This window comes from Schistocerca nitens, chromosome 1 (assembly GCF_023898315.1).
Source record: "Schistocerca nitens isolate TAMUIC-IGC-003100 chromosome 1, iqSchNite1.1, whole genome shotgun sequence".
NCBI classification, from domain to species: domain Eukaryota; kingdom Metazoa; phylum Arthropoda; class Insecta; order Orthoptera; family Acrididae; genus Schistocerca; species Schistocerca nitens.
The window spans coordinates 394328120-394353293 of NC_064614.1; the positions used below are offsets into that span (position 1 = coordinate 394328120).

Consider the following 25174-nt stretch of genomic DNA (forward strand, 5'->3'; position numbering starts at 1 on the left):
TTATTGTATTGCTGATAGCGTTTACTTAAACTTATGCACTGACTCTTTTCAGGTTCATGAATATTTATTTTTATGTGTTATTATTTTTATGTTGTAATTTCATGTACTGACACATTCCATGACCTAGGAGATTTGCTCCTCAATTAGGTCCTACGGAACTTGACGTGTAAATAAATAACTAACTAAATAAATAAATAAATAAATAAAGTACTATAGTGGAGGTAAGACACTGTCCATACAAGAGGTATGCCATTAATCCCATAACATTTTAGATTGACAAGTATAATTCTGTAATTCACACAGAGACTTTGGCAATGTTTAAACAATATATACAAACAAAACCATTTTCCTAGTTTAGCTCTGCCAAGATATGGTTTGTAAAGTCTTGTGTGGCTTTCTCTCTGGAGGATCTCTTATGAGAGCTAAACAGAGAGACAGTTAACAAGCTCTGCTCAAGTAAACGAGTTGGTACTCTGCTGTAGGGCACTTTGAAAAGACTGGTAGCAGTGAAATAGGTCAGCAAGTAGAAGTGATTTGTGTATTTCCAGTTTTATAGATGGGTGTTATTTAAATCTTTTAAATATAAAATAAGTGCTGAATTATAACCATTCACCTCAAACAGAGTATGATTGAAATTTACTGTACCTCAAAATATTAATATTCATTGTAGCCCAAAGTACTTACGAAATTTTCCAAATTGATACTGTTTTCTCACATGCTCAATTACAAATTGTGCAAAAAATGAAAGTTGTATTTAAATTTTAAAGCTGCCTTTTTAAGTTATAAATTTGAAAAATAATAAAAATCTTTACAAATGATCTTTAGGACAATGTGTTCATGGTAAAGCATACATTTTCTTTAAATTTCATGTTTGTGATTACTGTTTGCAGCAGCTCAAGAATATATGTAAAAAGTAAAATACTGCACCTGGAAAAATAGTTTATGAAATCAAGTCATACTAGAATTTACTTTCACATAGATGTGATGTGATAGCATACAATTTTACATTGGTCATACACCAATCATTCTGGTGATGTACTCTTGCAGAATCTCTTTCAGAAAGTGATGTGCTATGCCTAACCTGATGGTTATTGCACATACAAAGGCACGCATGCTTCTACTCATGCAGAACTGTTGGTTGGAGAGGGGCTCCATTTCATTTCAGTACTGGATAACTCTCATATCTTATTTTCCACATAGCAGCATTCTTGTAGTAGTAGTAGTAGTAGTAGTAGTAGTAATCCGCAGACAAAAATGGTAACAAAAACTCATGCTGCATCTGACTTGGAGCAAGCAGCAGTATGGTCAGCATCTGTTCGCGAAGTGGTGTGGCTGTAAACATGCTCCAGGAATTCAGAATTCCTGGTTCTACACCACAAGCAAAAGCTAGAATATTGATGATATGCAAACATGACTCAAGCAAGTAAAGAGAGAATTACTATAGGTCGATGATCCACCCATTCCAAAGTGGCAACCTAACATCAGATTCTGCGGAGTTGGACTTGTATGAGAGAGCAAGTCAAAGTGCTCTGGGAAACTTCCATGAAAAACACAACTTACATTGGCAGTTTCAACAACATTCAGACACTCGTTCGAGCAAGAAAACTCACTCTCTTGCAGAAGAACTTACGAAGCAGAAAATCCCAACTCTCACTCTGCAAGAACCACAGATCACATATTCAGAAATGATAGACTGCATTAATTACAGAATTTTCAAAAGTGGTACATGCGAAAAAATTAGCAAAGGAGCAGCACTATAATTTGCATGGCCTTCGTCAACAAAAAAGTTTTGGAGGCAGCAAACCATCAACAGTTGACTCATGACCTTAAGAATCAAACACACAAACAAAAACTACACATTTATTAACATACATGCACCAACAAATGGTGATGATAAAAAGGAGTCCGAAAAAAACAGGGGTGACAAAATTCCAAAAGATGAGTGGAAAATTCTACTTGGTAATTATAATGCTCAGATTGGCATGGAACACAAATACAAGAGGACAGTGGGAGACTATCCTGCACACAAGTTCACCTATAAGAATGGCACGCGACTTGTTGTGTTATGCCAACAAAGCAACCTAAAAATTGTGTCAACTTCAGAAAAAGCCCAAAAAAACAAAAAAAAAAACATGTTGATTACCCATCCATCATGTAGGAGAATTTCAGATTGATCAAGTGTCAGTATCATATGACTACCAAAAAGAAATTCATGCTGTGCAAGCATGAAGAAGTGCAAATATTGATCCAGATTATTATTATTTAACCAGGATCAAAATTAAATTCGCACCCAAAGGAAAATTCAACAGGAAAGCACTGGTGACTGCAAAATTTGATGTACACAAAATCAGTGTCTGTAAAACAACAGAAAAATCATCAAAACAGCAAAAGACCTGATCTCACTTCACAAATAACCACTAGAGGCATTTTAAAATTACAATTGCAATAATCAGAAGAAACATAGAAAAAATTCCTCAAAGTTCACAAATGAACATCCAAGAGTTTAAGGCAAAATAAATGAAAATATGTCAATGACCAACTGGAGTCAGGTGAAGACAACTTCAAAAATTATAATAATTTCTACAAAACTTTTGCAAACCAAATCAAAGAGTACTCATCACAGAACCTCTTCTTTTGAAAACAAGGTGGTAAATTACCATCAATAAGACAATTTTTCACAGATTGCCCATAACACTTCTCTCATTGCTCTCCTTATGCATATTTTTGCTTTGTTTGGCTTTTGTTTGTCACAAGGCTTGCACTTCACTTAAATCTCTGATGAATATATCACCCTCCCCCCCCCCTCCCCCTATGATTTAATACTAACTTTATAACACCCCCTATGATTTAATACTAACTTTATAACATTGTTTACTGAACCCGGGTGGGTCTTTCCTATCAACTTTGCTTGGCACATATGGGTCTAAAGCACAATGTACAATCCTTTATAATTTTATCAATTTGTACTCCTCATCTTCATCTGCAGAGCTTCATGTTGAATACTCAGATACACTCTACACTAATTACTTTCCTGTCTCACTTGCTAAGCAAAAATATTTTCCTACCTTTTGTGACATTTCTTGTAACACTTTAGTCCATGACATAAAAATCTTCTGATCACTGATGCCAACTGGTATGTTAACTTGTTCAGGAAGTTAAAAGGTTGTCTAAGATGTTGCCTTAATGGGTCAATTCTCTAATAAATGTAGCTGAATTCACCCACTCAGCCAACCATTCAAAGAGACTGACGATGGCCTCAGAAGCCACGTGGCCAAGTCATTTGTGCTGACATGAGCTATGATTGGCATTGCATTAAATAGCCAGTGGTAGAGCTGCCACCACTTCCTGAGTGAGATCTCCCAGCGGGCATACTGAATACAGTAGCCTTCTTTTCCGATCTGTATGCTATTTTCCTGAGAGCTCAGTTCCCCAGCTAACATTGTAGTTCCCAGTGAACAACATACTCACCCTTTGTGCTTCTGCAATCTTAGCAGGAAAATGGGCTATTGGCCCAACATATGAGGCACCCCATGTTAGCTCAGATGTGTTATTTATACGGGGCAGCACCTGATACTTGTTGCTAATGTTTAAGGGGGGCAGCTCTGCTGCATGTTCCTGCAATTTTTAAATGGGATGCTATAGTTTGAACTTATTTTCTGATAGCGGCTATCGAGACGAATCCAATGATGTGCAACAGTAAGGTGTTTGAAGGTCAACGTAGCAAAAAGGTGGCATGAATGTCCATTTACAGAAGGTGTTTGAAGTGATGACCATTGGTATCAATGCAGTGCTGCAATCTTCTTATCATGGATTGATTGGTATTTCTTATCACTTCAGCAGTTATCGAAGCTCATGCTCTGACAATTCCCTCTCGTGTATCGTGCAAAAAGTAAATATTTGCCGAATACAGTGTATCCATATGTGCCATTGGCATGTAAGCACCATTCGATGGTTTTGCAAGACAACACTAATAGGAACGGTAAGACTAGTATTGTTGCATCAAGCGAATGTGGATGATGTATTTCTTTGAAGAACAAGTCGATATTCTTCTCATTTACGGAGAATAGCAACAAAATTCAGTGAGAGCTATAGGCCTATACGTTGAAAGATATCCTCAAGGTACACACCCTACATGTAGGACATTTAAATATGTGTACGATAAATTGAGAACAACCGGATCTTTAACACATCAGAAACATATCCGGCAGAGGAAAGTTACTAATGAGGAAATGGAAATTGGTACTCTTGCCACTGTGGTTAGAGATCCTTGTGTTAGTTCACGTCAAATCACAAGGGAATCTGGCATGAGCCAGAGTAGTGTTGTTCGTGTTCTGCATCGCCATATCATCTTTACCATATCAGCCTCCAGCAAGAATTAACTGGGACGGATTGTATGTGTTGCATTGAATTCTGCCAATAGGCTCAATTTCAGATCCATATGGATGGCACATTTTTTAATTTGATTTTATTTACTGATGGGGCTACACTCACGAACCATGGAAATGTTAATTTCCATAACATGCATTATTGGGCAACTGAAAATCCATGTTGGCTGTGGCAAGTAGCACACCAAAAACTGTGATCGAAGAATGTACAGTGTGAGATTCTGCAGGTTCGAATCCTGCCTCGGGCATGGGTGTGTGTGATGTCCTTAGGTTAGTTAGGTTTAAGTAGTTCTAAGTTCTAGGGGACTTATGACCTAAGATGTTGAGTCCCTTAGTGCTCAGAGCCATTTGAACCATTTTTAGATTCTGCAGGACAGAATTATAGGCCGCTATTTCATTGAAGGAAATCTTAATGTTAGGAAGTAACCCATATTCCTGCAAAAAACATTAGGTCTGTTATTGGAAGAAATGCCTTTAGGAACAAGGAACAGAATGTGGTATCAACACGATGGGTGTCCGGCACATTTTTCGCTGATGGTTAAAAATGAGTTCCAGAGACAGTTCCCAAATCGTTGGATTGGATGCAGAGGAGATGTCTCGCAGCCAGCTTGTTCACCAGACTTGACACCTCTGGATTTTTTCCTTGTGGGGATTCGTGTGCTTCGATAAGTGCTGATGTGATACGCACTTCGAACACCTTTTGTAAATGTACGTTCACGCCACCTTTCTGACCTTCAAAGATCTTACAGTTACACATCACTGGATTTGTCTCAATAGCTGCTATCAGAAAATAAGTACCAAACTATAGCATCGCATTTAAGAAACAAAGTTGACCTTCATATCTCTGAAGTGACCCCACCTAGCAACAAAAAAACCATCATATTGGGGCCCCACAAGCTTTTCAGCGCCTATCATACTTTCGGAGTTACTCTTGGTGGCAATAGTTAGTGACTCACCCTGTATAAATATGCTGAATGAAATGCATTTGGAAGCCAAGAGACAAATACGTGGAGGCGTCAGTGATTACTGTAGCAGAATATTGTCAAATGATCTTTCATAAAACCCAAAGAAATTCTGGTCATGTGTAAAGGCTGTTAGTGGCAACAAGGTTAGTCCCTAGTCACTCATGTACAAGTCTGGAAATGAAATTGAGAGTAGTAGAGTGAAATTAGAAGTGCTTAATTCTATTCTCAAATGTTCCTTTACAAAGGAAAAAAAAACAGGAGTATGCCCCAGCTTAATTCTTGTACCACTGAAAAGGTGAATGAAATAGATACTAGCATCAGTGGCAGTGAGAACCAGCTGAAATCGTTAAAACTGAACAAACTCTAGGGCCCAATCGAATCTCTGTCAGAGTCCACACCCAATTCGTGGCTGAGTTATCTGTGATAGTTCCCTTGAACAAAAAGCTGTGCCCAATAGTTGGAAGAAAGCACAAGTTACACCTGTCTACAATAAGGGTAGCAGAAGTGATCCACAAAACTACTGTCCATTGGCCTTGACATCCATTTGTTGTAGAATCTTGGAGCAAATTCTGAGCTCAAACATCATGAGGTATCTCAAAAACATCGATCGTGTGAAACTCGACTTACGGTTCTCTCACATTACATTCTGAAAACCGTGGATCAAGGCAGTCGGATAGAGGCAGTACTTCTAGGTTTCCAAAGAGCATTTGATCCAGTACGCACCTATCCTCAGGTAAAGCAGGTAGCAGACTTTGGTTTATTGATAGAATACGAGGGAAATGCAATCAGTTTACAAAGGAGACTGCTTACAAATCACTCATGTGACCCATCCTAGAATATTGGTAAAGTTCGTGGGAACGGCACAAAACTGGGCTAGCAGGGCATATTGAACATATTAAAGAGAAGGGCAGCACGAATGGTAACAGATTTGTTTGACTGCAGGAGATTGTCATTGAGATGTTGAAGAAACTGAACTGGTAGATAAACTAAAACTATCCTGGGAAAGTCTATTAACAAAGTTTCAAGAATTGTCTTTAAATGAGGGTTGTGGGAATATACTGCAACCCTCTACATATTGCTCCTATAGGGATTGTGAGTATAAGATTAGATTAATTACAGCACACACAGAGGCATTTAAATCATCATTTTTTCCCATGCTCCATAAATGAATGGAAAAGGGAAAAAAAACCCTAACTGGTACATTGGGAAGTACACTATGCCATTCTCTTGACAGTGGTTTGCAGAGTATAGATGTAGATGAAGATGAATTGAAGTCCAACACAAAGATAGAGTAGCTCCCAAGCCCAAAGAAAATATGTGGAATGACAGGTTTCAGTAAAGAAAAGGCTTTAAACTTTATGGTTAAATGAAGGAGGAGGAAGCCGACCACGGTGGGCGAGCGGTTCTAGGCACTTCAGTCTGGAACAGCGCGACTGCTACGGTCGCAGGTTTGAATCCTGCCTCAGGCATGGATGTGTGTGATGTCCTTAGGTTAGTTAGGTTTAAGTAGTTCTAAGTTCTTGGGGAATGATGACCTCAGATGTTAAGTTCCATAGTGCTCAGAGCCATTTGAACCATTTTAAGGAGGGAGAAAACACCTAAATTTAAGAAGTGTTCAGAGTCGGGTTTGATTCATCAAAAATGAATAAGGTTTGTATTTAAAAAAGAGAGAGAGAGAGATATTCACGAAGTACAAAACATATGCCAAAATGAAACTCGCAGAAGCATGAAAGATGAATCGTTCAAAACATTTAGAACTGTTTGTAAGAGTCAGTGCTCCGTTACTGAGGGAGACCTAAGAAACTAGGTGTTCTGAATGGTAAGTGAGATGAACATTACAGATTTCCATGCTTCTTTCATCCAGTTGAACATAATCAAGAGATTATGTGGAAAAGAAAACCACAAAATTACAAAGTTTACCTCAACCAAAAGTGTAGAGGAAATGTCATTAATACGTAATAATATAGAGAAATTTATAGCTGACCTGAGGACGAAGCTTGTTGTTATCCCCTAAAATGGTGCATATAAAGCCAGTCAGTCAGTTTCGTGCAAGAAATGTGTACAAACAGCACTTTATGATATCTAACAAAAAAGAGACAAGTCACTTGTGCAGTTGATAAATGCTGTGACACATTCGTATATGACAATGCTAGTGATAAGTATCAGAGGATTACTGTTTCTGTGCCTTTATGTCTGTATTCAGGAACATTAAAGCAAATTAGGGCCAGGACTGTTTACTTGCAACAGTCTTGTAATCTACGACTACATAGCAAAATCTGGAAAAATGGAAGAGAATGATTTTCAATGATGCATGCAAGGGTGCCCATATCCAGGGCCAGGTGCCCCCCCTCTAGCTCTTAGCGAAAGGGGAAAAATATATAGTGCAGTCAGGTACTTTTCTGTAAGAAAATGATTCAAAATTTGGTTTTATGCTGGTTTTTAACAGGCTCAGAATTGGAAATTTTTCATGGTTACTTAAGTTTTTTCTTTCAAAATATTTACACTGTACCTCTTGGAGTTGTTGGTGAGGTTCTGGAAGGCACCAACAGGGATGTGGAGCCATGCTGACTCCAGTGCCATGGAAAGCTGTGCTAGGTCTATTGGTTGAAGATCCAGGGAGCAAACGGTGTGACCAAGGTGGTCTTGCAGATTCTCAATTGTGTTTAAATCTGGGGAGTTTGGTGGTCAGTGGAGTGCAGTAAACTCGTCCTGGTGCTCTTCGAACAATTACACTGTGAGCTGTGGCATGTTGTGTTGGGTTTAAATATGGGAGGTTTAGTGGCCAGGGAAGTGTGGTAAACTCATCGTGGTGCTCTTTGAACCACGTACACTGTGAGCTGTGTGACATGATGCATTGCCCTGGTAGTAGAGACCACTGTGCCGAGGAAAAACAAACTGATGTAGGGATGGGCATGGTCCTCAAGGATAGATGCATACTTGTTGATTGTGTCTTCCAGAGTGACCTAGGGAATGCCACAAAAACATCCTGCAGACCATAATGCTCTCTTTCGGTTGCAGGGTTTTTGCTTTCAGACGTTTCATGCCATACACACCAACAGCCATCTGTCTCATGGAGCATAAAACGTGATACGTCTGAAAAGGCCGCCTGTCGCCACTCAGCCCATTTCCAGTTGCAGTATTGGCAAACAAATTCCAGATATTGTTGCGGTGAACAGCAATAATTTGGATGCATGAACCACGTGCCTACTGCAGAGGTCCATGCGCAGCAAAGTTTGCTTAACGGTCATTGAGGAGGCACTGTTGGTAGCCCCTTGGTTCATCTGGGCAGTCATTTGCTCAACAGTTGTCTCTCTCTTCAGATATATACATCTCTGTAGTCATCGTTCACCCCTGTCATCTATGGCCCGTGCGCCCCACATCCGCCTCAGCCCCGTTTAGGATAGCACCATGTTGCCATACACAGTATACTTCAACATACTGCAGTATGTGAGCAGTTTACAGACATTAGCTGTTTTGAAAATGCTTCCACTCTTGACCTGAAAGCCAGTGATCATGCCCTTTTTGACATCAGATAAATCACTCTGTTTCTGCATCTCTCCAACACGCTTCATATACCCTCCACCATCTGTGAGTGGTTATTGCAGATGTATTAATGTGACTAGACAGTGTGTTTATAACGATAAATGCACAAACATGCCAGAACTTCATTATACCTGCACATTCTCAAGCACTGGGCTAGCATGTGATTGAACTTCAGGATTTCAAATCATCATTTCTAGTTCTGTCTCTGTCCAATACAATGTTTTAAAGCAATCTGTGTTCCGAAATAATGTGTCAGGGACAAAATATGGAGAAAGCATCATCGGGGAGGAAAAAAACTGTTAAATTAAGAAAATTTATCACGAATTATTTCTGTGTTGAAATGATGGATTTTCTCTGTGTTTTGGTTTCCACAATTACAATGTGAGTTACTCTTTTGGTGTTTTTGTCCTCTGTTCCACTTTGGTACTGTGTGTGTTTTATACCTTTATTTTCACTCTGATCTAGCAACTCATAATTTCTTATTGTGATATTTGTTCTTGATCAACTCAGCTTGCAATGAAATAGAAGAATTAGATGCTGTGACTGCTTGCAGTTTCATTTTATTAAATTCTTCACAAGTTGTCATTAGAGACACACTCTTGTCATTTGAAAATCTACATAGATACTTTCTGATGTTTAACTTGCCCTGTGGTGACCTTCATCCTGGAGAATTTGCTTTCATGTAGAAAAAGAGATAAGCTATTGTGAGAGGAACTGAAGCATACAAACATCAAAATTGGCTTATATAAACTGTAAAAGTTAGCTCAGGGTAAACCATAGGCTTGTAAATGTAGTGAAGAATGGTGACTGGTTGTAGTTCCTTCTCCTGTAGTGTAATTAAAAAATAAGCAACACGTGCAGGACATATTTATATTAAAAATTGCAGCCAACTCTTTTTCTCAATATTGTGTTTTGATTTTAATTTGCATGTTTCCCTGATCTTGTAATTTTTACTTGCACTGCTTTTACTTCACAGTCTGGAACTTAAAATCAGGCAAACTCCAGGTTGATTTACCAGGGCACGCTGATGAAGTGTTTGCTGTTGATTGGTCACCGGATGGCTTAAGAGTAGTCAGTGGAGGCAAGGATAAAATTCTGAAACTGTAAGTGTGCATTTAAATGATTGTGTGGACTGTTTTTATTCTTTAAAATTTTAGCATTTTAGTCCCAGTTGTCAGTAGATCAGACAATTTTTCCGTCTATAAATCTTTGATTCCAGAACTTAAAAGTATGTGGGGAGAAAAAATAACCAGTTATTGTTAGTGTCAGGAATTGAAACCATGGCTGGAACAGAATTATAATTAACATTTGGTAAAACTTCCTTGTCCAGATGTCGATACCAAGTTGATACTTACCTTTTGTCCACAGCTGAGAATAGTGTGTACAGTAGGAAGATGTGGCCTAGACAGAATAGTATACGCTGTTCTAAAGCATTTTCATTAATACAGTTATGTCGACATTATAACTGTGACTGACTTCAAAAGAATTAAATGACATAAATTGTCTAGCCTCTCTTCAGTGCACTGATACTTTTGAAATATCTGTCAAGTTCTGCATTTGTATGTACATAGTATTAATACTGCCACTGTGCATGCCATTACAGAAATGTGTTTTTTGTCCCAATAAATGTACACTATTATTCAGTTAAAATATGGCCAATACATTTTTCACCTATTCATTCCTTTTAAGGTGGATGTGATGTCTGCATGCATATTTTACTAGAATTTCTCCCTTTGGCAATGGTGCTTTGAATAAAAAACAAAGGAAATAGTGAGACCATAAAAGGCGAACAATGGAATGCAAAAAGGCTGAAAGCGAAGTCTATATGGCAAAGCTATATTTTTTGTACAGCCAATATTGCATACTGAAGTCAGCCACAGGGTGGCAGGGAGTGCAGGAAGAGACTTTCTCACTGCTCTCCATGTCACCTTCTGTAGGCATTCTTCTCAGCTTCCTACTGTAGAGGAGGCCAAATTTGTCTACTGCCACACACATCTAAAAGAGAAGACACTTGCCCTAGCTTTCGGAACTATTAGTTCCTTCCTCAGGGAGGAAAAGAATAGGTTGAGAGTATGTTGGAAAGGAGTGGCAGGTCACTCTGAACCTAAGGTCAGAGAGCCCATCCTGTATGGTAAAATCACTAGTAAAATATTAATGTTGTTTGACTGAATTTTGTAAGATACTAATGACTGCATTTTGTAAAATACTAAGTGATAAGAGCTTAGGTAACAAATTTTTTCATAGTGATATTATCATAAACAAACTTGCATACAAGATTGTAAAGCCACTTCACAAAAAGGAGAGAAAACAATAGTAAGGAATTATTGCCAGTATTAAAAAAATGAAATCATCATACTTTATAAACATCAGTATTAGGTTGCTATTCACTGTGAAAATGCCATGTTTGAATTGCAGACAGGAACTTTCGGCCAAAACCTCCTTCAGAAAAGGAAAAACACAGCGCGAGCGCGCGCGCGCACACACACACACACACACACACTTACTTAAGCAACACGACTCTCACTCTCATGACCGCTATCTCAAGTCGCTGCAGCCAGGGTGCAACTATCATGTTAAACAAAAGTAGCAATCTGGATAGGGTAGGGGAGGGTTAGGGATAACAGGATATGTGGGTGGGGAGGGGGAGGCCGCCAGGCTTAGTGTCGGGGATGGGAAAGGGAAAAGACAGGTGGGAGCATTGGCAAAGAGCAGTGCACAATGAGGATGAGGGGACAAGAATTGGGAGGTGGTGTTAGGACAGAGGGGGCAGAAACTGTTGCGTGGGATGTGTGGTGATAGTAGATTACTGTAGGTTGAGGCCCATATGATCTGGGTTGTGAAGCAGCCGTTAAAATCAAGCATGTTTTGTTCAGTTGCATGTTGTGTTACAGGGTGGACCACTTAGCTTTCGGCCACTTTTGTGGTGGCCATTTACCCTGGTGAGTACCAGTATAAAAAGCTGTGCAATGATTACAGCTGGTGTATGATGTGGCTGTTTTCCAACATGAACATTATTTGATACTTCATAACCACTTAGTACTGAAAGAATACTTGCAAACAGTTTGGATTTCAAAAAAGAACTGTTAACTCAGTAATGTATCTCGACAGAAAATTCATTATAGTCACTAAATCGCCTTTATTGGGAACATTCAGGTACTTTTTTAAAGATTTTCATTGTGCAGACACAACAGCTTCATGGTTTTTACCTTACCTTCATTAAACAACAGTGGGTATTGGATCATGTCCACCCCAACAGTATGCACTCAGAATATGAAGAGCAAGTAGACTTGGGTACTGATACACACTGCTGGCCATCAAAATTGCAACACCATGAAAGTGGCATGCAACAAATATCAAATTCGCATGAAGTGTACTACATGCTTGGTTATGCAAGGGACTAGCATTTCAGCACAATCACACAAAGTAGGTGGGAGTGACATCATCTACATTTTGTGCATTTGTTTAGCATATGATATATTCTGTATATAAAGAAATGTTATACAGGTCACCTGTGATTCAGAAATTGCATGTCAGGATTCAGCTGTAGCAGGATAATGGCCTGTCAGGACTGCACTTCATCGTGCCCCAATATTACTTTGTGTGTCTGTTAGAGAAGCGCACTGACAGTGTCGAACGCAAGTATAACGACATTGTCATTTCTCAAGAGCCCCAGTTCTGTGTACAGCTTTGCAATGGATATATTCATGACTGGATACACTGCGGGGAATGAAAGTTTACAGACTGAATTTTTATCGTCATACACCAAGCGTGATGGTAAGGGGTGCCATTGGAACCACGACAGGATCACCTTTAGTTTGCATATCCAGTAATCTGGACAACAGGCATTACATGACTGAAGTTTTAATGCCAGTGACTGTATCCCCCCACCCCCCAGCCCCCACCCCTCCAGCCCGTGAGCTCCATGATGTCACCTTCCAATGAGATAAGGTGAGACATTGCCGAAACTGACCTGAGCTATCTCAGTATGGACTCACGCCTTCGCCAGCATTTTCTCTAGATCTCTTACTGTACTGAAAACATATGGTCATGTGTTGCCAAAAGACTGACACACCAAGAGTCACAACCTGATACAATTGATACGCCTACTGAGACGCGACAAAGTAGCGGTAGGCAAAATGCAACAGGGAGTAACAATATTAATGTGGTAATAGTAAACTGCAGGAGTGACTATAGAAAGGTCCCAGAACTGCTCTCATTAATAAACGGTCACAATGCCCTCGTAGTACTAGGGACGGAAAGTTAGCTGAAACCAGATGTAAACAGTAATGAAGTTCTAAACTCAGATTGGAATGTGTACCGCAGAGACAGGCTGGACAGTGAAGGGGGAGGCGTGTTTATAGCAATAAAAAGTGCAATAGCATCGAAGAAAATTGACGGAGATCCGAAATGTGAAATAATGTGGGTGGAGGTCACGGTTAAAGCAGGCTCAAACATGGTAATTGGATGTCTCTATAGCCCCCCTGGCTCAGCAGCTGTACCTGAAGGAAAATTTGGAAAATATTTCGGGTAGATTTCCTGACCATGTTATAGTTCTAGGTGGAGATTTTAATTTACCAGATATAGACTGGGAGACTCAGACATTTATAACGGGTGGCAGGGACAAAGAATCGAGTGAAATTTTTTTTAAGTGCATTATCTGAGAACTACCTTGAGCAGTTAAACTCGTGGTGATAACATATTAGACCTTCTGGTGACTAACAGACCCGAACTGTTTGAAACAGTTAAGGCAGAACAGGAAATCAGTGATTATAAAGCGATTACTGCCTCAATGATTTCAGCCGTAAATAGAAATATTGAGAAAGGTAGGAAGATTTTTCTGTTTAGCAAAAGTGACAAAAAGCATATTTCAGAGTACTTGACGGCTCAACACAGAAGTTTTAGCTCAAGTGCAGATAGTGTTGAGGATCAGTGGACAAAGTTCAAAACCATCGTACAATATGCACATGTGCCAAGCAAGATTGTAAGAGATGGAAAATAGCCACCGTGGTACAACAACCGAGTTAGGGAACTTCACAGCAAACATAAACATAGCTAAAGCCTTGGAGACAAACAAAAATTACACGAAGCAAAATGCAGTGTGAGGAGGGCTATGCGAGATATAGTCAATGAATTCAAAAGTAAAATTCTATGTACTGACTTGGCAGAAAATCCTAAGAAATTTTGGTCTTATGTCAGAGCGGTAGGTGGATCAATACAAAATGACCAGACACTGTGACCAAAATTTCACTGAAGCAGAGGATGACAGACTAAAGGCCAAAATACTAAACGTCTTTGGGAAAAAGACGTTTCACAGAGGAAGACTGTACTGTAGTTCCTTCTCTAGATTGTCACACAGATGACAGAATGGTAGATATCGAAATAGGTGACAGAGGGATAGAAAAACAAAACCACTAAAAACTGGAAAGGCCGCTGGACCTGATGGGTACCAGTTCGATTTTACACAGAGTTCATGAAGGAACTTTCCCTCCCCCCCCCCCCCCCCCCCTTCTTGCAGCGGTGTACCATAGGTCTCTAGAAGAGCGTAGCATTCCAAAAGATTGGAAAAGGGCACAGGTCATCCCCATTTTCAAGAAGGGACGTCGAACAGATGTGCAGAACTATAGACCTAGATCTCTAACATCAATCAGTTGTAGAATTTTGGAACACGTATTATGTTGGAGTATAATGACTTTCCTGGGGACTAGAAATGTACTCTGTAGGAATCAACATGGGTTTCGTAAAAGACGATCGTGTGAAACCTGGCTTGCACTATTCATCCACGAGACTCAGAGGGCCATAGACATGGGTTCACAGGTAGATGCCGTGTTTCTTGACTTCCGCAAGTCATTTGATACAGTACCCCACAGTCGTTTAATGAACAAAGTAAGAGCATATGGACTATCACACCAATTGTGTGATTGGCTTGAAGAGTTCCTAGATAACAGAATGCAGCATGTCATTCTCAGTGGAGAGAAGTTTTACCAAGTAAGAGTGATTTCAGGTGTGCCGCAGGGGAGTGTCGTAGGACCATTGCTATTCACAATATACATAAATGACCTTGTGGATAACACCGGAAGTTCACTGAGGCTTTTTGTGGATTATGCTGTAGTATATCGAGAGGTTGTAACAATGAAAAAATGTACTGAAATGCAGGAGGATCTGCAACGAATTGACGCGTGGTGCAGGGAATGGCAATGAAATCTCAATGTAGACAAGTGTAATGTGCTGTGAATACATAGAAAGAAAGATCATTTATCATTTAGCTACAATATAGCAGGTCAGCAACTGGAAGCAATTAATTCCATTAATTATCTGGGAGTAGGCATTAGGAGTGATTTAAAATGGAATGACCATATAAAATTAATCGTTGGTAAAGCAGATGCCAGACAGATTCATTGGAAGAATCCTAAGGAAATGCAGTCCGAAAACAAAGGAAGTAGGTTACAGTACACTTGTTCGCCCACTGTTTGAATACTGCTCACCGGTGTGGAATCCACACCAGATAGGGTAGAGAGAAGATCCAACAGAGAGCAGCGCGCTTCATTACAGGATCATTTAGTAATCGCAAAAGCGTTACGGAGATGATAGATAAACTCCAGTGGAAGACTCTGCAAGAGAGACGCTTAGTAGCTCGGTACGGGCTTTTGTTGAAGTTTCAAGAACATACCTTCACCGAGGAGTCAAGCAGTATATTGCTCCCTCCTACGCATATCTCGCGAAGAGACCATGAGGATAAAAACAGAGGGATTAGAGCCCACACAGAGGCATACCGACAATCTTTCTTTCCACGAACAACATGAGACTGGAATAGAAGGGAGAACCGATAGAGGTACTCAAGGTACCCTCTGCCACACACCATCAGGTGGCTTGCAGAGTATGGACGTAGATATAGATGACATACCAGTATCTGTCATCCAAGCTAACTTGACCAAATACCCAGCTTGGTTAGAGCTAATGTTGCTGCCATAGGTGGAATCTCTAGGTACTAAATTTCTCACCCTGTACACTCCCAAACCATCTGAAAAGTTTTAATTGTGGTATCTTCCTAATGTACTGTTAGTGCACAATAAGAAAGATTTTTCTTGTTTTCTATCCTTCCTGGTGTTGGAACTTTGATGACCAGTAGAGTAAATAAATGATCTTCTGCACACAGTGTTGAAAGTTTGCCGTTGATACGGGACAAGGATAAAATGTTGTACCAGTGCTTTTATTGAAACAACTAATGAAACATGTTGGATGGAATGGTTTAAATTTTGAGAAGACTCACTAAATAAAATACCAAACTTCTCAAATAACTCCATAATATATCAATGAAATGCAGAAGTAAACAGTGTTCAGTTTGCAGCTATACATAATTTAAACATGAATAATACTTTTTTCATGAAATGTATAATAAAGAAAACATGGTTTTCACAAGATGGTCATTGTGTTCCTCTAAGTCAGTATGCCTAGACTCAGTTTATTCTGCTTATCTTCATTTACTAATGAGTTACACAACTCATTGGTATAATGTTTTAAGAACTTGGTATTTTGACAACTGATTAACAATACATATATTCATTAGTGCCCTTTATCATTACCGAGTTACTGCAGTTTGTGTTCCGCTGTTTTCAAAGAGATGCTGTTGTCTTTCATGCAATTGGGATTTTGTATGTTTGTCTTTGTATTTAGTCTGGAAATTGTCCACTGGAAGTACACGATTTTGTAATTCCTTTTGAATTTACTTACACTGAAATGAATTTACATTTGTCGACTTCTTCTTAATTTCAGGTGGCAGCATTAACTGTTTAAATGGGCCAGCATCCTGGGAATGTTTAACATCGTTCACCATCATAGCTCTTATAAAAAAAAGGAAAATAGCTAATGTTCTCTTCAGACTATTAGCCAAAGTTACCAAATGTGGATGCATCCTGTGAGATTGTTAGTGCAGATTATCTTAAAATTGTGAACATGTTTTAATGCCAATTTCGAACCTTAATACACTTGAGACGCAAATCCAGGGCTCATCTTGCAGTAACTAACTAGAACACAACAATCAACTCATTATTATGTGTTTGACAAAAAAGATTGGTGCAGTTAAGTGTCATTTATTGCAATAGTCTGTAGTGGAAGTGGATTTTGAGAGCTTAGCTTTGGTAGCGAAAAACCTGACAAATACAGGAGCCACTAAGTCAAATGAAATTGTGTCAATGTCACTAAACTGTTTAGAAATTCCAAGTTCCAAGGGAAAAAATCTACCATTACCCTGCTGTAAAATTACAGTAGAGTTAGCGAGGGCAGAGCCATGCCACTTCAAGATATAACTTCTAAACCAAATGTTACACTAGAGATAAGCATGAGGAAAAAATGGGCAGAAGCAGTACAAAAATTGCTTAGATTTGAAATTCCAAGTTACTGTGTGGTGTGTACAGGGTACCATAATCAGTAACATGTTGACAGGGTGAGAAATTGTGAAAATGTATGCTGAAGGGAAAATTATAAATTTTGATATTTTTTAAATATTTTCATTCATTGCATGAACTTACCACTTGTCATATTAAAAATACACCTCTCTGTATTAATGTCAGTATGCTGGACCCTCTAAACAGTGCTCAAAAACTTCGTCAAATCTTGCACATGGTTTGTATTGCAGACTTGTGCCATAATATTACATCAGTGTCGAAGAAAACAGTATGTGCATGGGTTTCAATGGGACACACTGATCACTATGAAATACATTCCTCACATGTGTGCAAGTAATACTAGAAGAGGGTTGTATACAAGAAGTGGATGCAGGGGGGGGGGGGGGGGGTTTGCATTGTTGCTCAACATGTGGAGAAAATTTTAATTGCCATAGGAAATCATGTACAATTTTGAATGCTATAGAAGACTAATGCAAATAATAATTGCTGCATCAGGAAAATTTCTAAAACCAAGGTACTGCCCTACCATCAAGAAGTGCTGCATGCCGTTTCAGTATGCTGTGCCCTGTCATAACTGGCAAAAAAAGGTAAGAGGTGCCTTTAAAACAAACTGGTTAGCCTGAGCTGAATGTCTGCCATCTGGAATATTGGTGGTTGCCAACTTGGACGTCAGTCCTCATACAAAGCTTGTGGTAGGACATTGAAAGCAATGGAAATTTCTCTTACTTGACACAAGTGGTTGATTTCGGGCACATATGCAAATTCCAAATTGCTTATAGCTGTTACAACTAGTAATTGTTCTAAGCAAAACAGTCTGGTTTTATGTTTTTGCTATGTTAATCTTTATGAAGTACTAGCATTTACTTTAGGGATGGAGAGGAGGAAAAAAATTGTTTTCAATGGCCACATATACAGCTGATTTGGCATGTTCTGGTCTTCAGTCCAAAGACTGAATATGATGCCACTGTATCATGCACATGTCTGTCTCTGCATAACTGCTGCAACTTTGTACCATATGATTTTGACAAAAGGGGTTAAAAAAGTGAACAGAACATAGTTTATGCTGTAAACAAATCTAAATAATGATATCATGTAATTGGATGGCTAATAAATCTGCTCAGCAAGTGGCCACAGGAGAAATGCATATAAAAGTTATGGGAAAGTGCAGCATTTTGAGCCAGTGGCTACTTCTGGAAGAATGGTTGAAAAGAAAGGAAGAGGGCTGAAGGAAAAGGACTGGCAAGGTTTATGAAATGGAGAGTGTTCCAGAAAAATCAGCCAGATCCCCGGCTGAGAGGAGACTTACCATACGGGATGAGATGGAAAGACTCATTATTGGTGATTGCAACACCAGATGAGTTTTGACAACCCGAGGACTTATAGGTGGAAGATAGTGTAAAAAGCAAGACAGAGATTACTGACCAAGTGGACAGCTAAGTACATTACACATGTTAGGTGGGGGGTGGGGAGGGGGGGGGAGGATTTACAGGAGCAGGGGATAGACAGTTCAAAAAATAAGAGATACAGAAAACTTAAACAGTTGAAAATCCAAGATGGAATAATGACAACATTATTAAAAGGATAGTTTCCACCATATAGAGGAGATGCTGCGACGCAGATAGGCACAACGAAAAGACTGTCAAACAAAGCTTCCAGACAGAATAACAACTTACAACACACACACATTGCTACAGTCTGACCTTGGCAGCCAGAGATATAGAAAAGTGATGCTTAGACCAAAGAATTAACTTAAATTTAGTCCAGGTGGTTGGTAACAACCAAGCACATGTTGTAAAGCCAGTTACCACATACGGAGTTCTGTGGAATTGGTGCTGGGGGTCAGGAATTCAGATGGCATGTGTGGCGGAACAGGCACAGAGGTCATGACTGTCAAGTTGTAGAGCATGCTCTGCAGCAGGATATACCCTTTGTTTATGACTATTTGTCCTAACTGACAACTTGGTGGTAATTATACGAATGGAGAGGCCAAACAGTGGTTACATAGCAGCTGGTTCAAGATGTCTCATTTTAAAGGGACTCTCCCTTTGATAGTATATGCTTTGCTGTTACAGAGCTGGTATAGGTGGTGGTAGGAGGATGCAGAGAGCAAGTCTTACAGCAGGGACAGTCACAGGGTAGGGAAATGAGTGCAGACTGACGATGTTGCGGGGATCGAGAGGGTGACAAAATGGTATTCTAGGTGAGGTGGGCAAATGTTGGACAGCAAGAACGTTATTTCAGGGCATGATTTTAGGAAGTCATAGCCTTGTTGAAGTAGCTGATATATACATTCAGGACCATGTATTGCTGTAAAAATTATGTATCTGAACAAATACATTTCCAATAAATGCCAAGGCTGTAGTTGAGGGCACATCTGATGTGGAAAGGATGGCAATGGTCAAAATGTAAGTAGCGTTATTTGTAGGTTTAATATAAAAAGAAATGTCTAATGACCATGGGTGAGGATGGGGGTCAACATCAAGGAAAGTGGCATGGAATTTAGAGTAGGACCATGTGAATTTTAATTGGGAGAACGTACACTACTGGCCATTAAAATTGCTACACCAAGAAGAAATGGAGATGATAAACGGGTATTCATTGGGCAAATATATTATACTAGGACTGACATGTGATTACATGTTCACCCAATTTGGGTGCACAGATCCTGAGAAATCAGTACCCAGAACAACCACCTCTGGCCGTAATAACGGCCTTGATATGCATGGGCATTGAGTCAAACAGAGCTTGGATGGCGTGTACAGGTACAGCTGCCCATGCAGCTTCTACACAATACCACAGCTCATCAAGAGTAGTGACTGGCGTATTGTGACAAGTCAGTTGCTCGGCCACCATTGACCAGACATTTTCAGTTGGTGAGAGATCTGGAGAATGTGCTGGCCAGGGCAGCAGTCGAACATTTTCTGTATCCAGAAAGGCCCGTACAGGAGCTGCAACATGCGGTCATGCATTATCCTGCTGAAATGTAGGGTTTCGCAGGGATCGAATGAAGAGTAGAGCCACGGGTCGTAACACATCTGAAATGTAACGTCCACTGTTCAAAGTGCTGTCAATGCGAACAAGAGGTGACCGAGGCGTGTAACCAATGGCACCCCATACCATCACACAAGGTGATACGCCAGTATGGCAATCACGAATACACGCTTCCAATGTGCGTTCACTGGGATGTTGCCAAACACGGATGCGACCATCATGATGCTGTAAACAGAACCTGGATTCATCCGAAAATGACGTTTTGTCATTCGTGCACCCAGGTTCATCGTTGAGTACACTATCGCAGGTGCTCCTGTCTGTGATGCAGCGTCAAGGGTAAACACAGCCATGGTCTCCGAGCTGATAGTCCATGCTGCTGCAAACGTCCCCATCTGTTGACTCAGGGATCGAGACATGGCTGCACGATCTGTTACAGCCATGCGGATAAGATGCCTGTCATCTCAACTGCTAGTGATACGAGGCCATTGGGATCCAGCACGGTGTTACGTATTACCCTCCTGAACCCACCGATTCCATATTCTGCTAACAGTTATTGGATCTTGACCAACGCGAGCAGCAATGTCGCGATACAATAAACTGCAATCGCAATAGGCTACAATCCGACCTTTATCCAAGTTGGAAATGTGATGGTACGCATTTCTCCTCCTTACACGAGGCATCACAACGTTTCACGAGGCAACGCGTCAAATGCTGTTTGTGTATGAGAAATCAGTTGGAAACTTTCCTCATGTCAGCATGATGTAGGTGTCGCCTCCGGCGCCAGCCTTGTGTGATTGCTCTGAAAAGCTAATCATTTGCATATCACTGCATCTTCTTCCTGTCGGTTAAATTTTGCGTCTGTAGCATGTCATCTTCGTGGTGTAGCAATTTTAATGGCCAGTAGTGTATTTATTGAATCAGAAAATTTTAACAGGTCAGCTCACCATGAGTCCATATGGCAAAAATTTCATCAATATATCGAAACCTAGCCAGGGGCCGAAAGCTTATGGATCTCTGGGAAGCCATTTCAAGCAACCCATGAAAAGACTTGCTTAGGAAGGAGCCAAGCTTGTTCCCTTGCTGAGGAAGGAGCCAAGCTTGTTCCTGTGGTCATACCCCTGATCTGTTTGTATGTCTGCCCCTCGCAGGAAAAGTACTTGTTCATAAGTTGATTAAGGTGAGCAGGAAGGATGACATAGGTTTGGAATCAGATGGTTGCAGGTTAAGTAATGTTCAGCAGCAGACAGACCATGTACATGGGGAATGCAGCTATAGAGGAAGGTGGCATCAATGGTGACAAGCAAGATGTGTGGTGGGAGTACAGACACAAACCATTGTCGGGAAAAGTTTGTGTCTTTAATATAAAAGGGAAGTCTTTGTACTGTAGGTTGCAGGTATTGATGAACCAAGGCAAATATATGTTCACTGGATGCTTTGAATCTAGTAACTGTGGGATGGGCAGGGTTATAGTGTTTACTGGATCTTATGAAGAAGGTAAAAGGTGGTGTTAGAAGTTTTATGGATTGAGGTGTTAGTCCTTGTGAGAAAGGGTTGCAAAACAACACTGGATGTCAGGAGTTCTTGGAAGGCTTGTAAGGTGTGATTGTGAAGTAGCTGTGGTGGATCAAGTTTATAACAGATAAAGGTAGCGTTCAATGTCAGGTTTGCTGTTGGAATGTTTCAAGATTGGGCTGCAAAGTGATACTTCCAGTTGACATTCTTTCACACGAAATGTCCACTGGAAGTATTACTTTGCAACCCAGTCTCAAACCTTTCCAACGCAAACCTGATATCTTGAACATTTCTGATCACGATCCGAACTTGATATCACCACTGCTACATCTACATCTATACTCCGCAAGCCACCTGACGGTGTGTGGCGAAGGGTACCTTGAGTACCTCCATCGCTTCTCCCTTCTATTCCAGTCTCGTATTGTTCGTGGAAAGGATTGTCGGTATGCTTCTGTGTGGGCTCTAATCTCTCTGATTTTATCCTCATGGTCTCTTCGCGAGATATACGTAGGAGGGAGCAATATACTGCTTGACTCTTCGGTGAAGGTATGTTCTCGAAACTTTAACAAAAGCCCGTACCGAGCTACTGAGCGTCTCTTCCACTGGAGTTTATCTATCATCTCTGTAATTTCGCGATTACTAAATGATCCTGTAACGAAGCGCACTGCTCTCCGTTGGATCTTCTCTGCCTCTTCTATCGACCCTATCTGGTACAGATACCACACTGCCGAGCAGTATTCAAGCAGTGGGCAAACAAGCGTACTGTAACCTACTTCCTTTGTTTTCGGATTGCATTTCCTTAGGATTCTTCCAATGAATGTCAGTCTGGCATCTGCTTTACCGACGATCAACTTTATGTGATCATTCCATTTTAAATCACTCCTAATGCGAACTCTCAGATAATTTATGGAATTAACTGCTTCCAGTTGCTGACCTGCTATTTTGTAGCTGAATGATAAGGGATCTTATCTTTCTATCTATTCACAGCACATTACACTTGTCTACATTGAGATTCAATTGCCATTCCCTGCATTTCAGTACAATTTTCTATTGTTACAACCTCTTGATACACCACAGCATCATCTGCAAAAAGCCTCCGTGAACTTCCGATGTCATCCACAAGGTCATTTATGTATATTGTGAATAGCAATGGTCCTATGACACTCCCCTGCGGCACACCTGAAATCACTCTTACATCGGAAGACTTCTATCCATTGAGAATTACATGCTGCAGGAAGTCAAGAAACACGGCATCTACCTGTGAACCCGGGTCTATGGCCCTCTGAGTCTCGTGGACGACTAGCGCAAGCTGGGTTTCACACGACCGTCTTTTCCATACTGATTACTACAGAGTAGATTTCTAGTCTGTAGAAAAGTCATTATACTTGAACATAATACGTGTTCCAAAATTCTACAACTGATCGACGTTAGAGATATAGGTCTATAGTTCTGCACATCTGTTCGACATCCCTTCTTGAAAACGGGGATGACCTGTGCCCTTTTCCAATCCTTTGGAACGCTACGCTCTTCTAGAGACCTACGGTACACTGCTACCTCAAAACCACTGTACAAGCTTTCCAAAAATTCATAACATCTAGTGTTGCTTCACAACCCTTTGTCAGGTCCCTACAGCATGACCGTAACCTGTCCTCCACAGAACTCCTGACTCTTTGTAGTGTAAAAACTCATGATCCTTGTGGCAGACAAAGGCACTACTGCTGTGGTATTTCACTGACAGGAGAATGTATGTAAGCGAGAGTCTATGCCACCTTTCTGATGCTTCTATGTACAACAAATGCCAGCAAGATCCCATCCCTCTGGTACAAACTGACGTCCTGTTTCTACTTAAAGCTTCAGCCCCCTCAGCACTAATACCTCAGTCCATAGAACATAACCCCATCCAAACCATGTGCTTCCACCTTTTAACTTCTTAATATACACGAACCCAAGCACCCTGCCCGTCACATAGTTCTGCCTTCAAAGCACCTGCTGAATGTATATGCACCCTTGGTTGATTAATATATGAGCAGATTCTTTGTATTATATGTTTAAGACACCAGCTATTCCTAGACTGTCTAAGGTATGTGCCTGTCCCACTTCCACCACACACCTTGCTTCTCATCTTCCTCTTTACAGATATTGCCCATGTACAAGGTTTGTCTGGTACTGAACATTACCTCTATCAGTGCCCACCTCATTACAAACTTATGACTTCCTTCCCGCTCATATTAACTGACTTTGCACTTACAAACTAGTACCTCATCTGTAAGTGGCAGACATACAAACAGATTGGGGTCATGGCCATGGGAACCCGGATGGTTTCTTTCTGTGCCAACTGTTGGAGGGGGCTCTCCTGGAAGCCAAAAAGCTTCCAGCCCCAGGTTTGGTTCAGATATATTGATGACTCACAGTGAAGCCAATTGGTTAAAATTTTTTGAATCAATAAATGCATTCTCCCAATTAAATTTCACATGATCCTATTCCAAATCCCATGCTACTTTCCTTTACCACATCCTCATCAAGGGTCAGTATACACTTTTTGCATTAAACCTTCAAACAAACAAACAAACAGTACTTGACGTTTTGGCTGTTGCCATCCTTCCCATGTCAGATGTTCCCTTCTGTACAGCTTTGGCATTTGATGGAATAACATTTTGCCTGAGACAAATGAGTCTAAACTTTATCTTTGATAAGGATAGAAACAATGAAATAAACTTTCTGCGATAGCTGAGACGTGAACCTGGATCTCCTGCTTACTAGGGAGATGAGTCAGGCATTACATTGCTGTAGGATTGTGGCTACCACAGCTGCACAGACCACCTCAGTCCAATGCCCTCCCTAACGTCAATTCAAATTTCAGCCTATTTTCTCCCCCCCATTGTCACAATTGCTGTGGCTCCCCTACATTGGAAGAACATGCCAGCTTTGTATGTAATGGAGAAATCCTGCCTGTAGGCCAGGCATAGGTTATCTATTAATCTGATGGAATAATATTTTTCCAGAGAAATGAGTCTCAACTTCATCTTCAATAAAAGTAAAAGCTGAAGCAATGAATTAAAATTTGTGCAATGGCCAGGGCTTGAACCCATGGCTCCTGCAATCAGATTTTCTCGGTGTGATTAATAATGTACTTCCAGCTGTTGTACCTTATGCACAATATTTTGACAACCAACCTTCCCCTTCCCTTTAGGTTCTGCGAGTTTGTTGCCTGGAGTCCAGACTGAATCAGTGTTGGTCTCATACTGCTATTTATAGCGGACTTTGATTCCCGATGCACACTGTGCCCTTTGATGCTCCTTTGCTATTCAGAGCTCACACTGATATTCCATGAAGAGTAAATTCTCTCAGCATTTTGCTGCTCACCTGAATGTGATAT

At 40.4% G+C, this 25174-nt stretch overlaps 1 protein-coding gene across 1 annotated transcript in view; it reads left to right on the top strand.

Annotated features, from left to right (window-relative positions):
• Positions 1-17374, top strand: part of LOC126249417 (notchless protein homolog 1) — an 83642-nt gene extending 66268 nt beyond the window's left edge. The window contains exons 10-11 of the mRNA XM_049951074.1: positions 9870-9996; positions 16664-17374. Coding sequence (XP_049807031.1) covers positions 9870-9996; positions 16664-16676 — 140 coding nt within the window. The 3' untranslated portion in view covers positions 16677-17374. The remainder of the gene's footprint in view (positions 1-9869; positions 9997-16663) is intronic.
• Positions 17375-25174: the final 7800 nt, after the last annotated feature.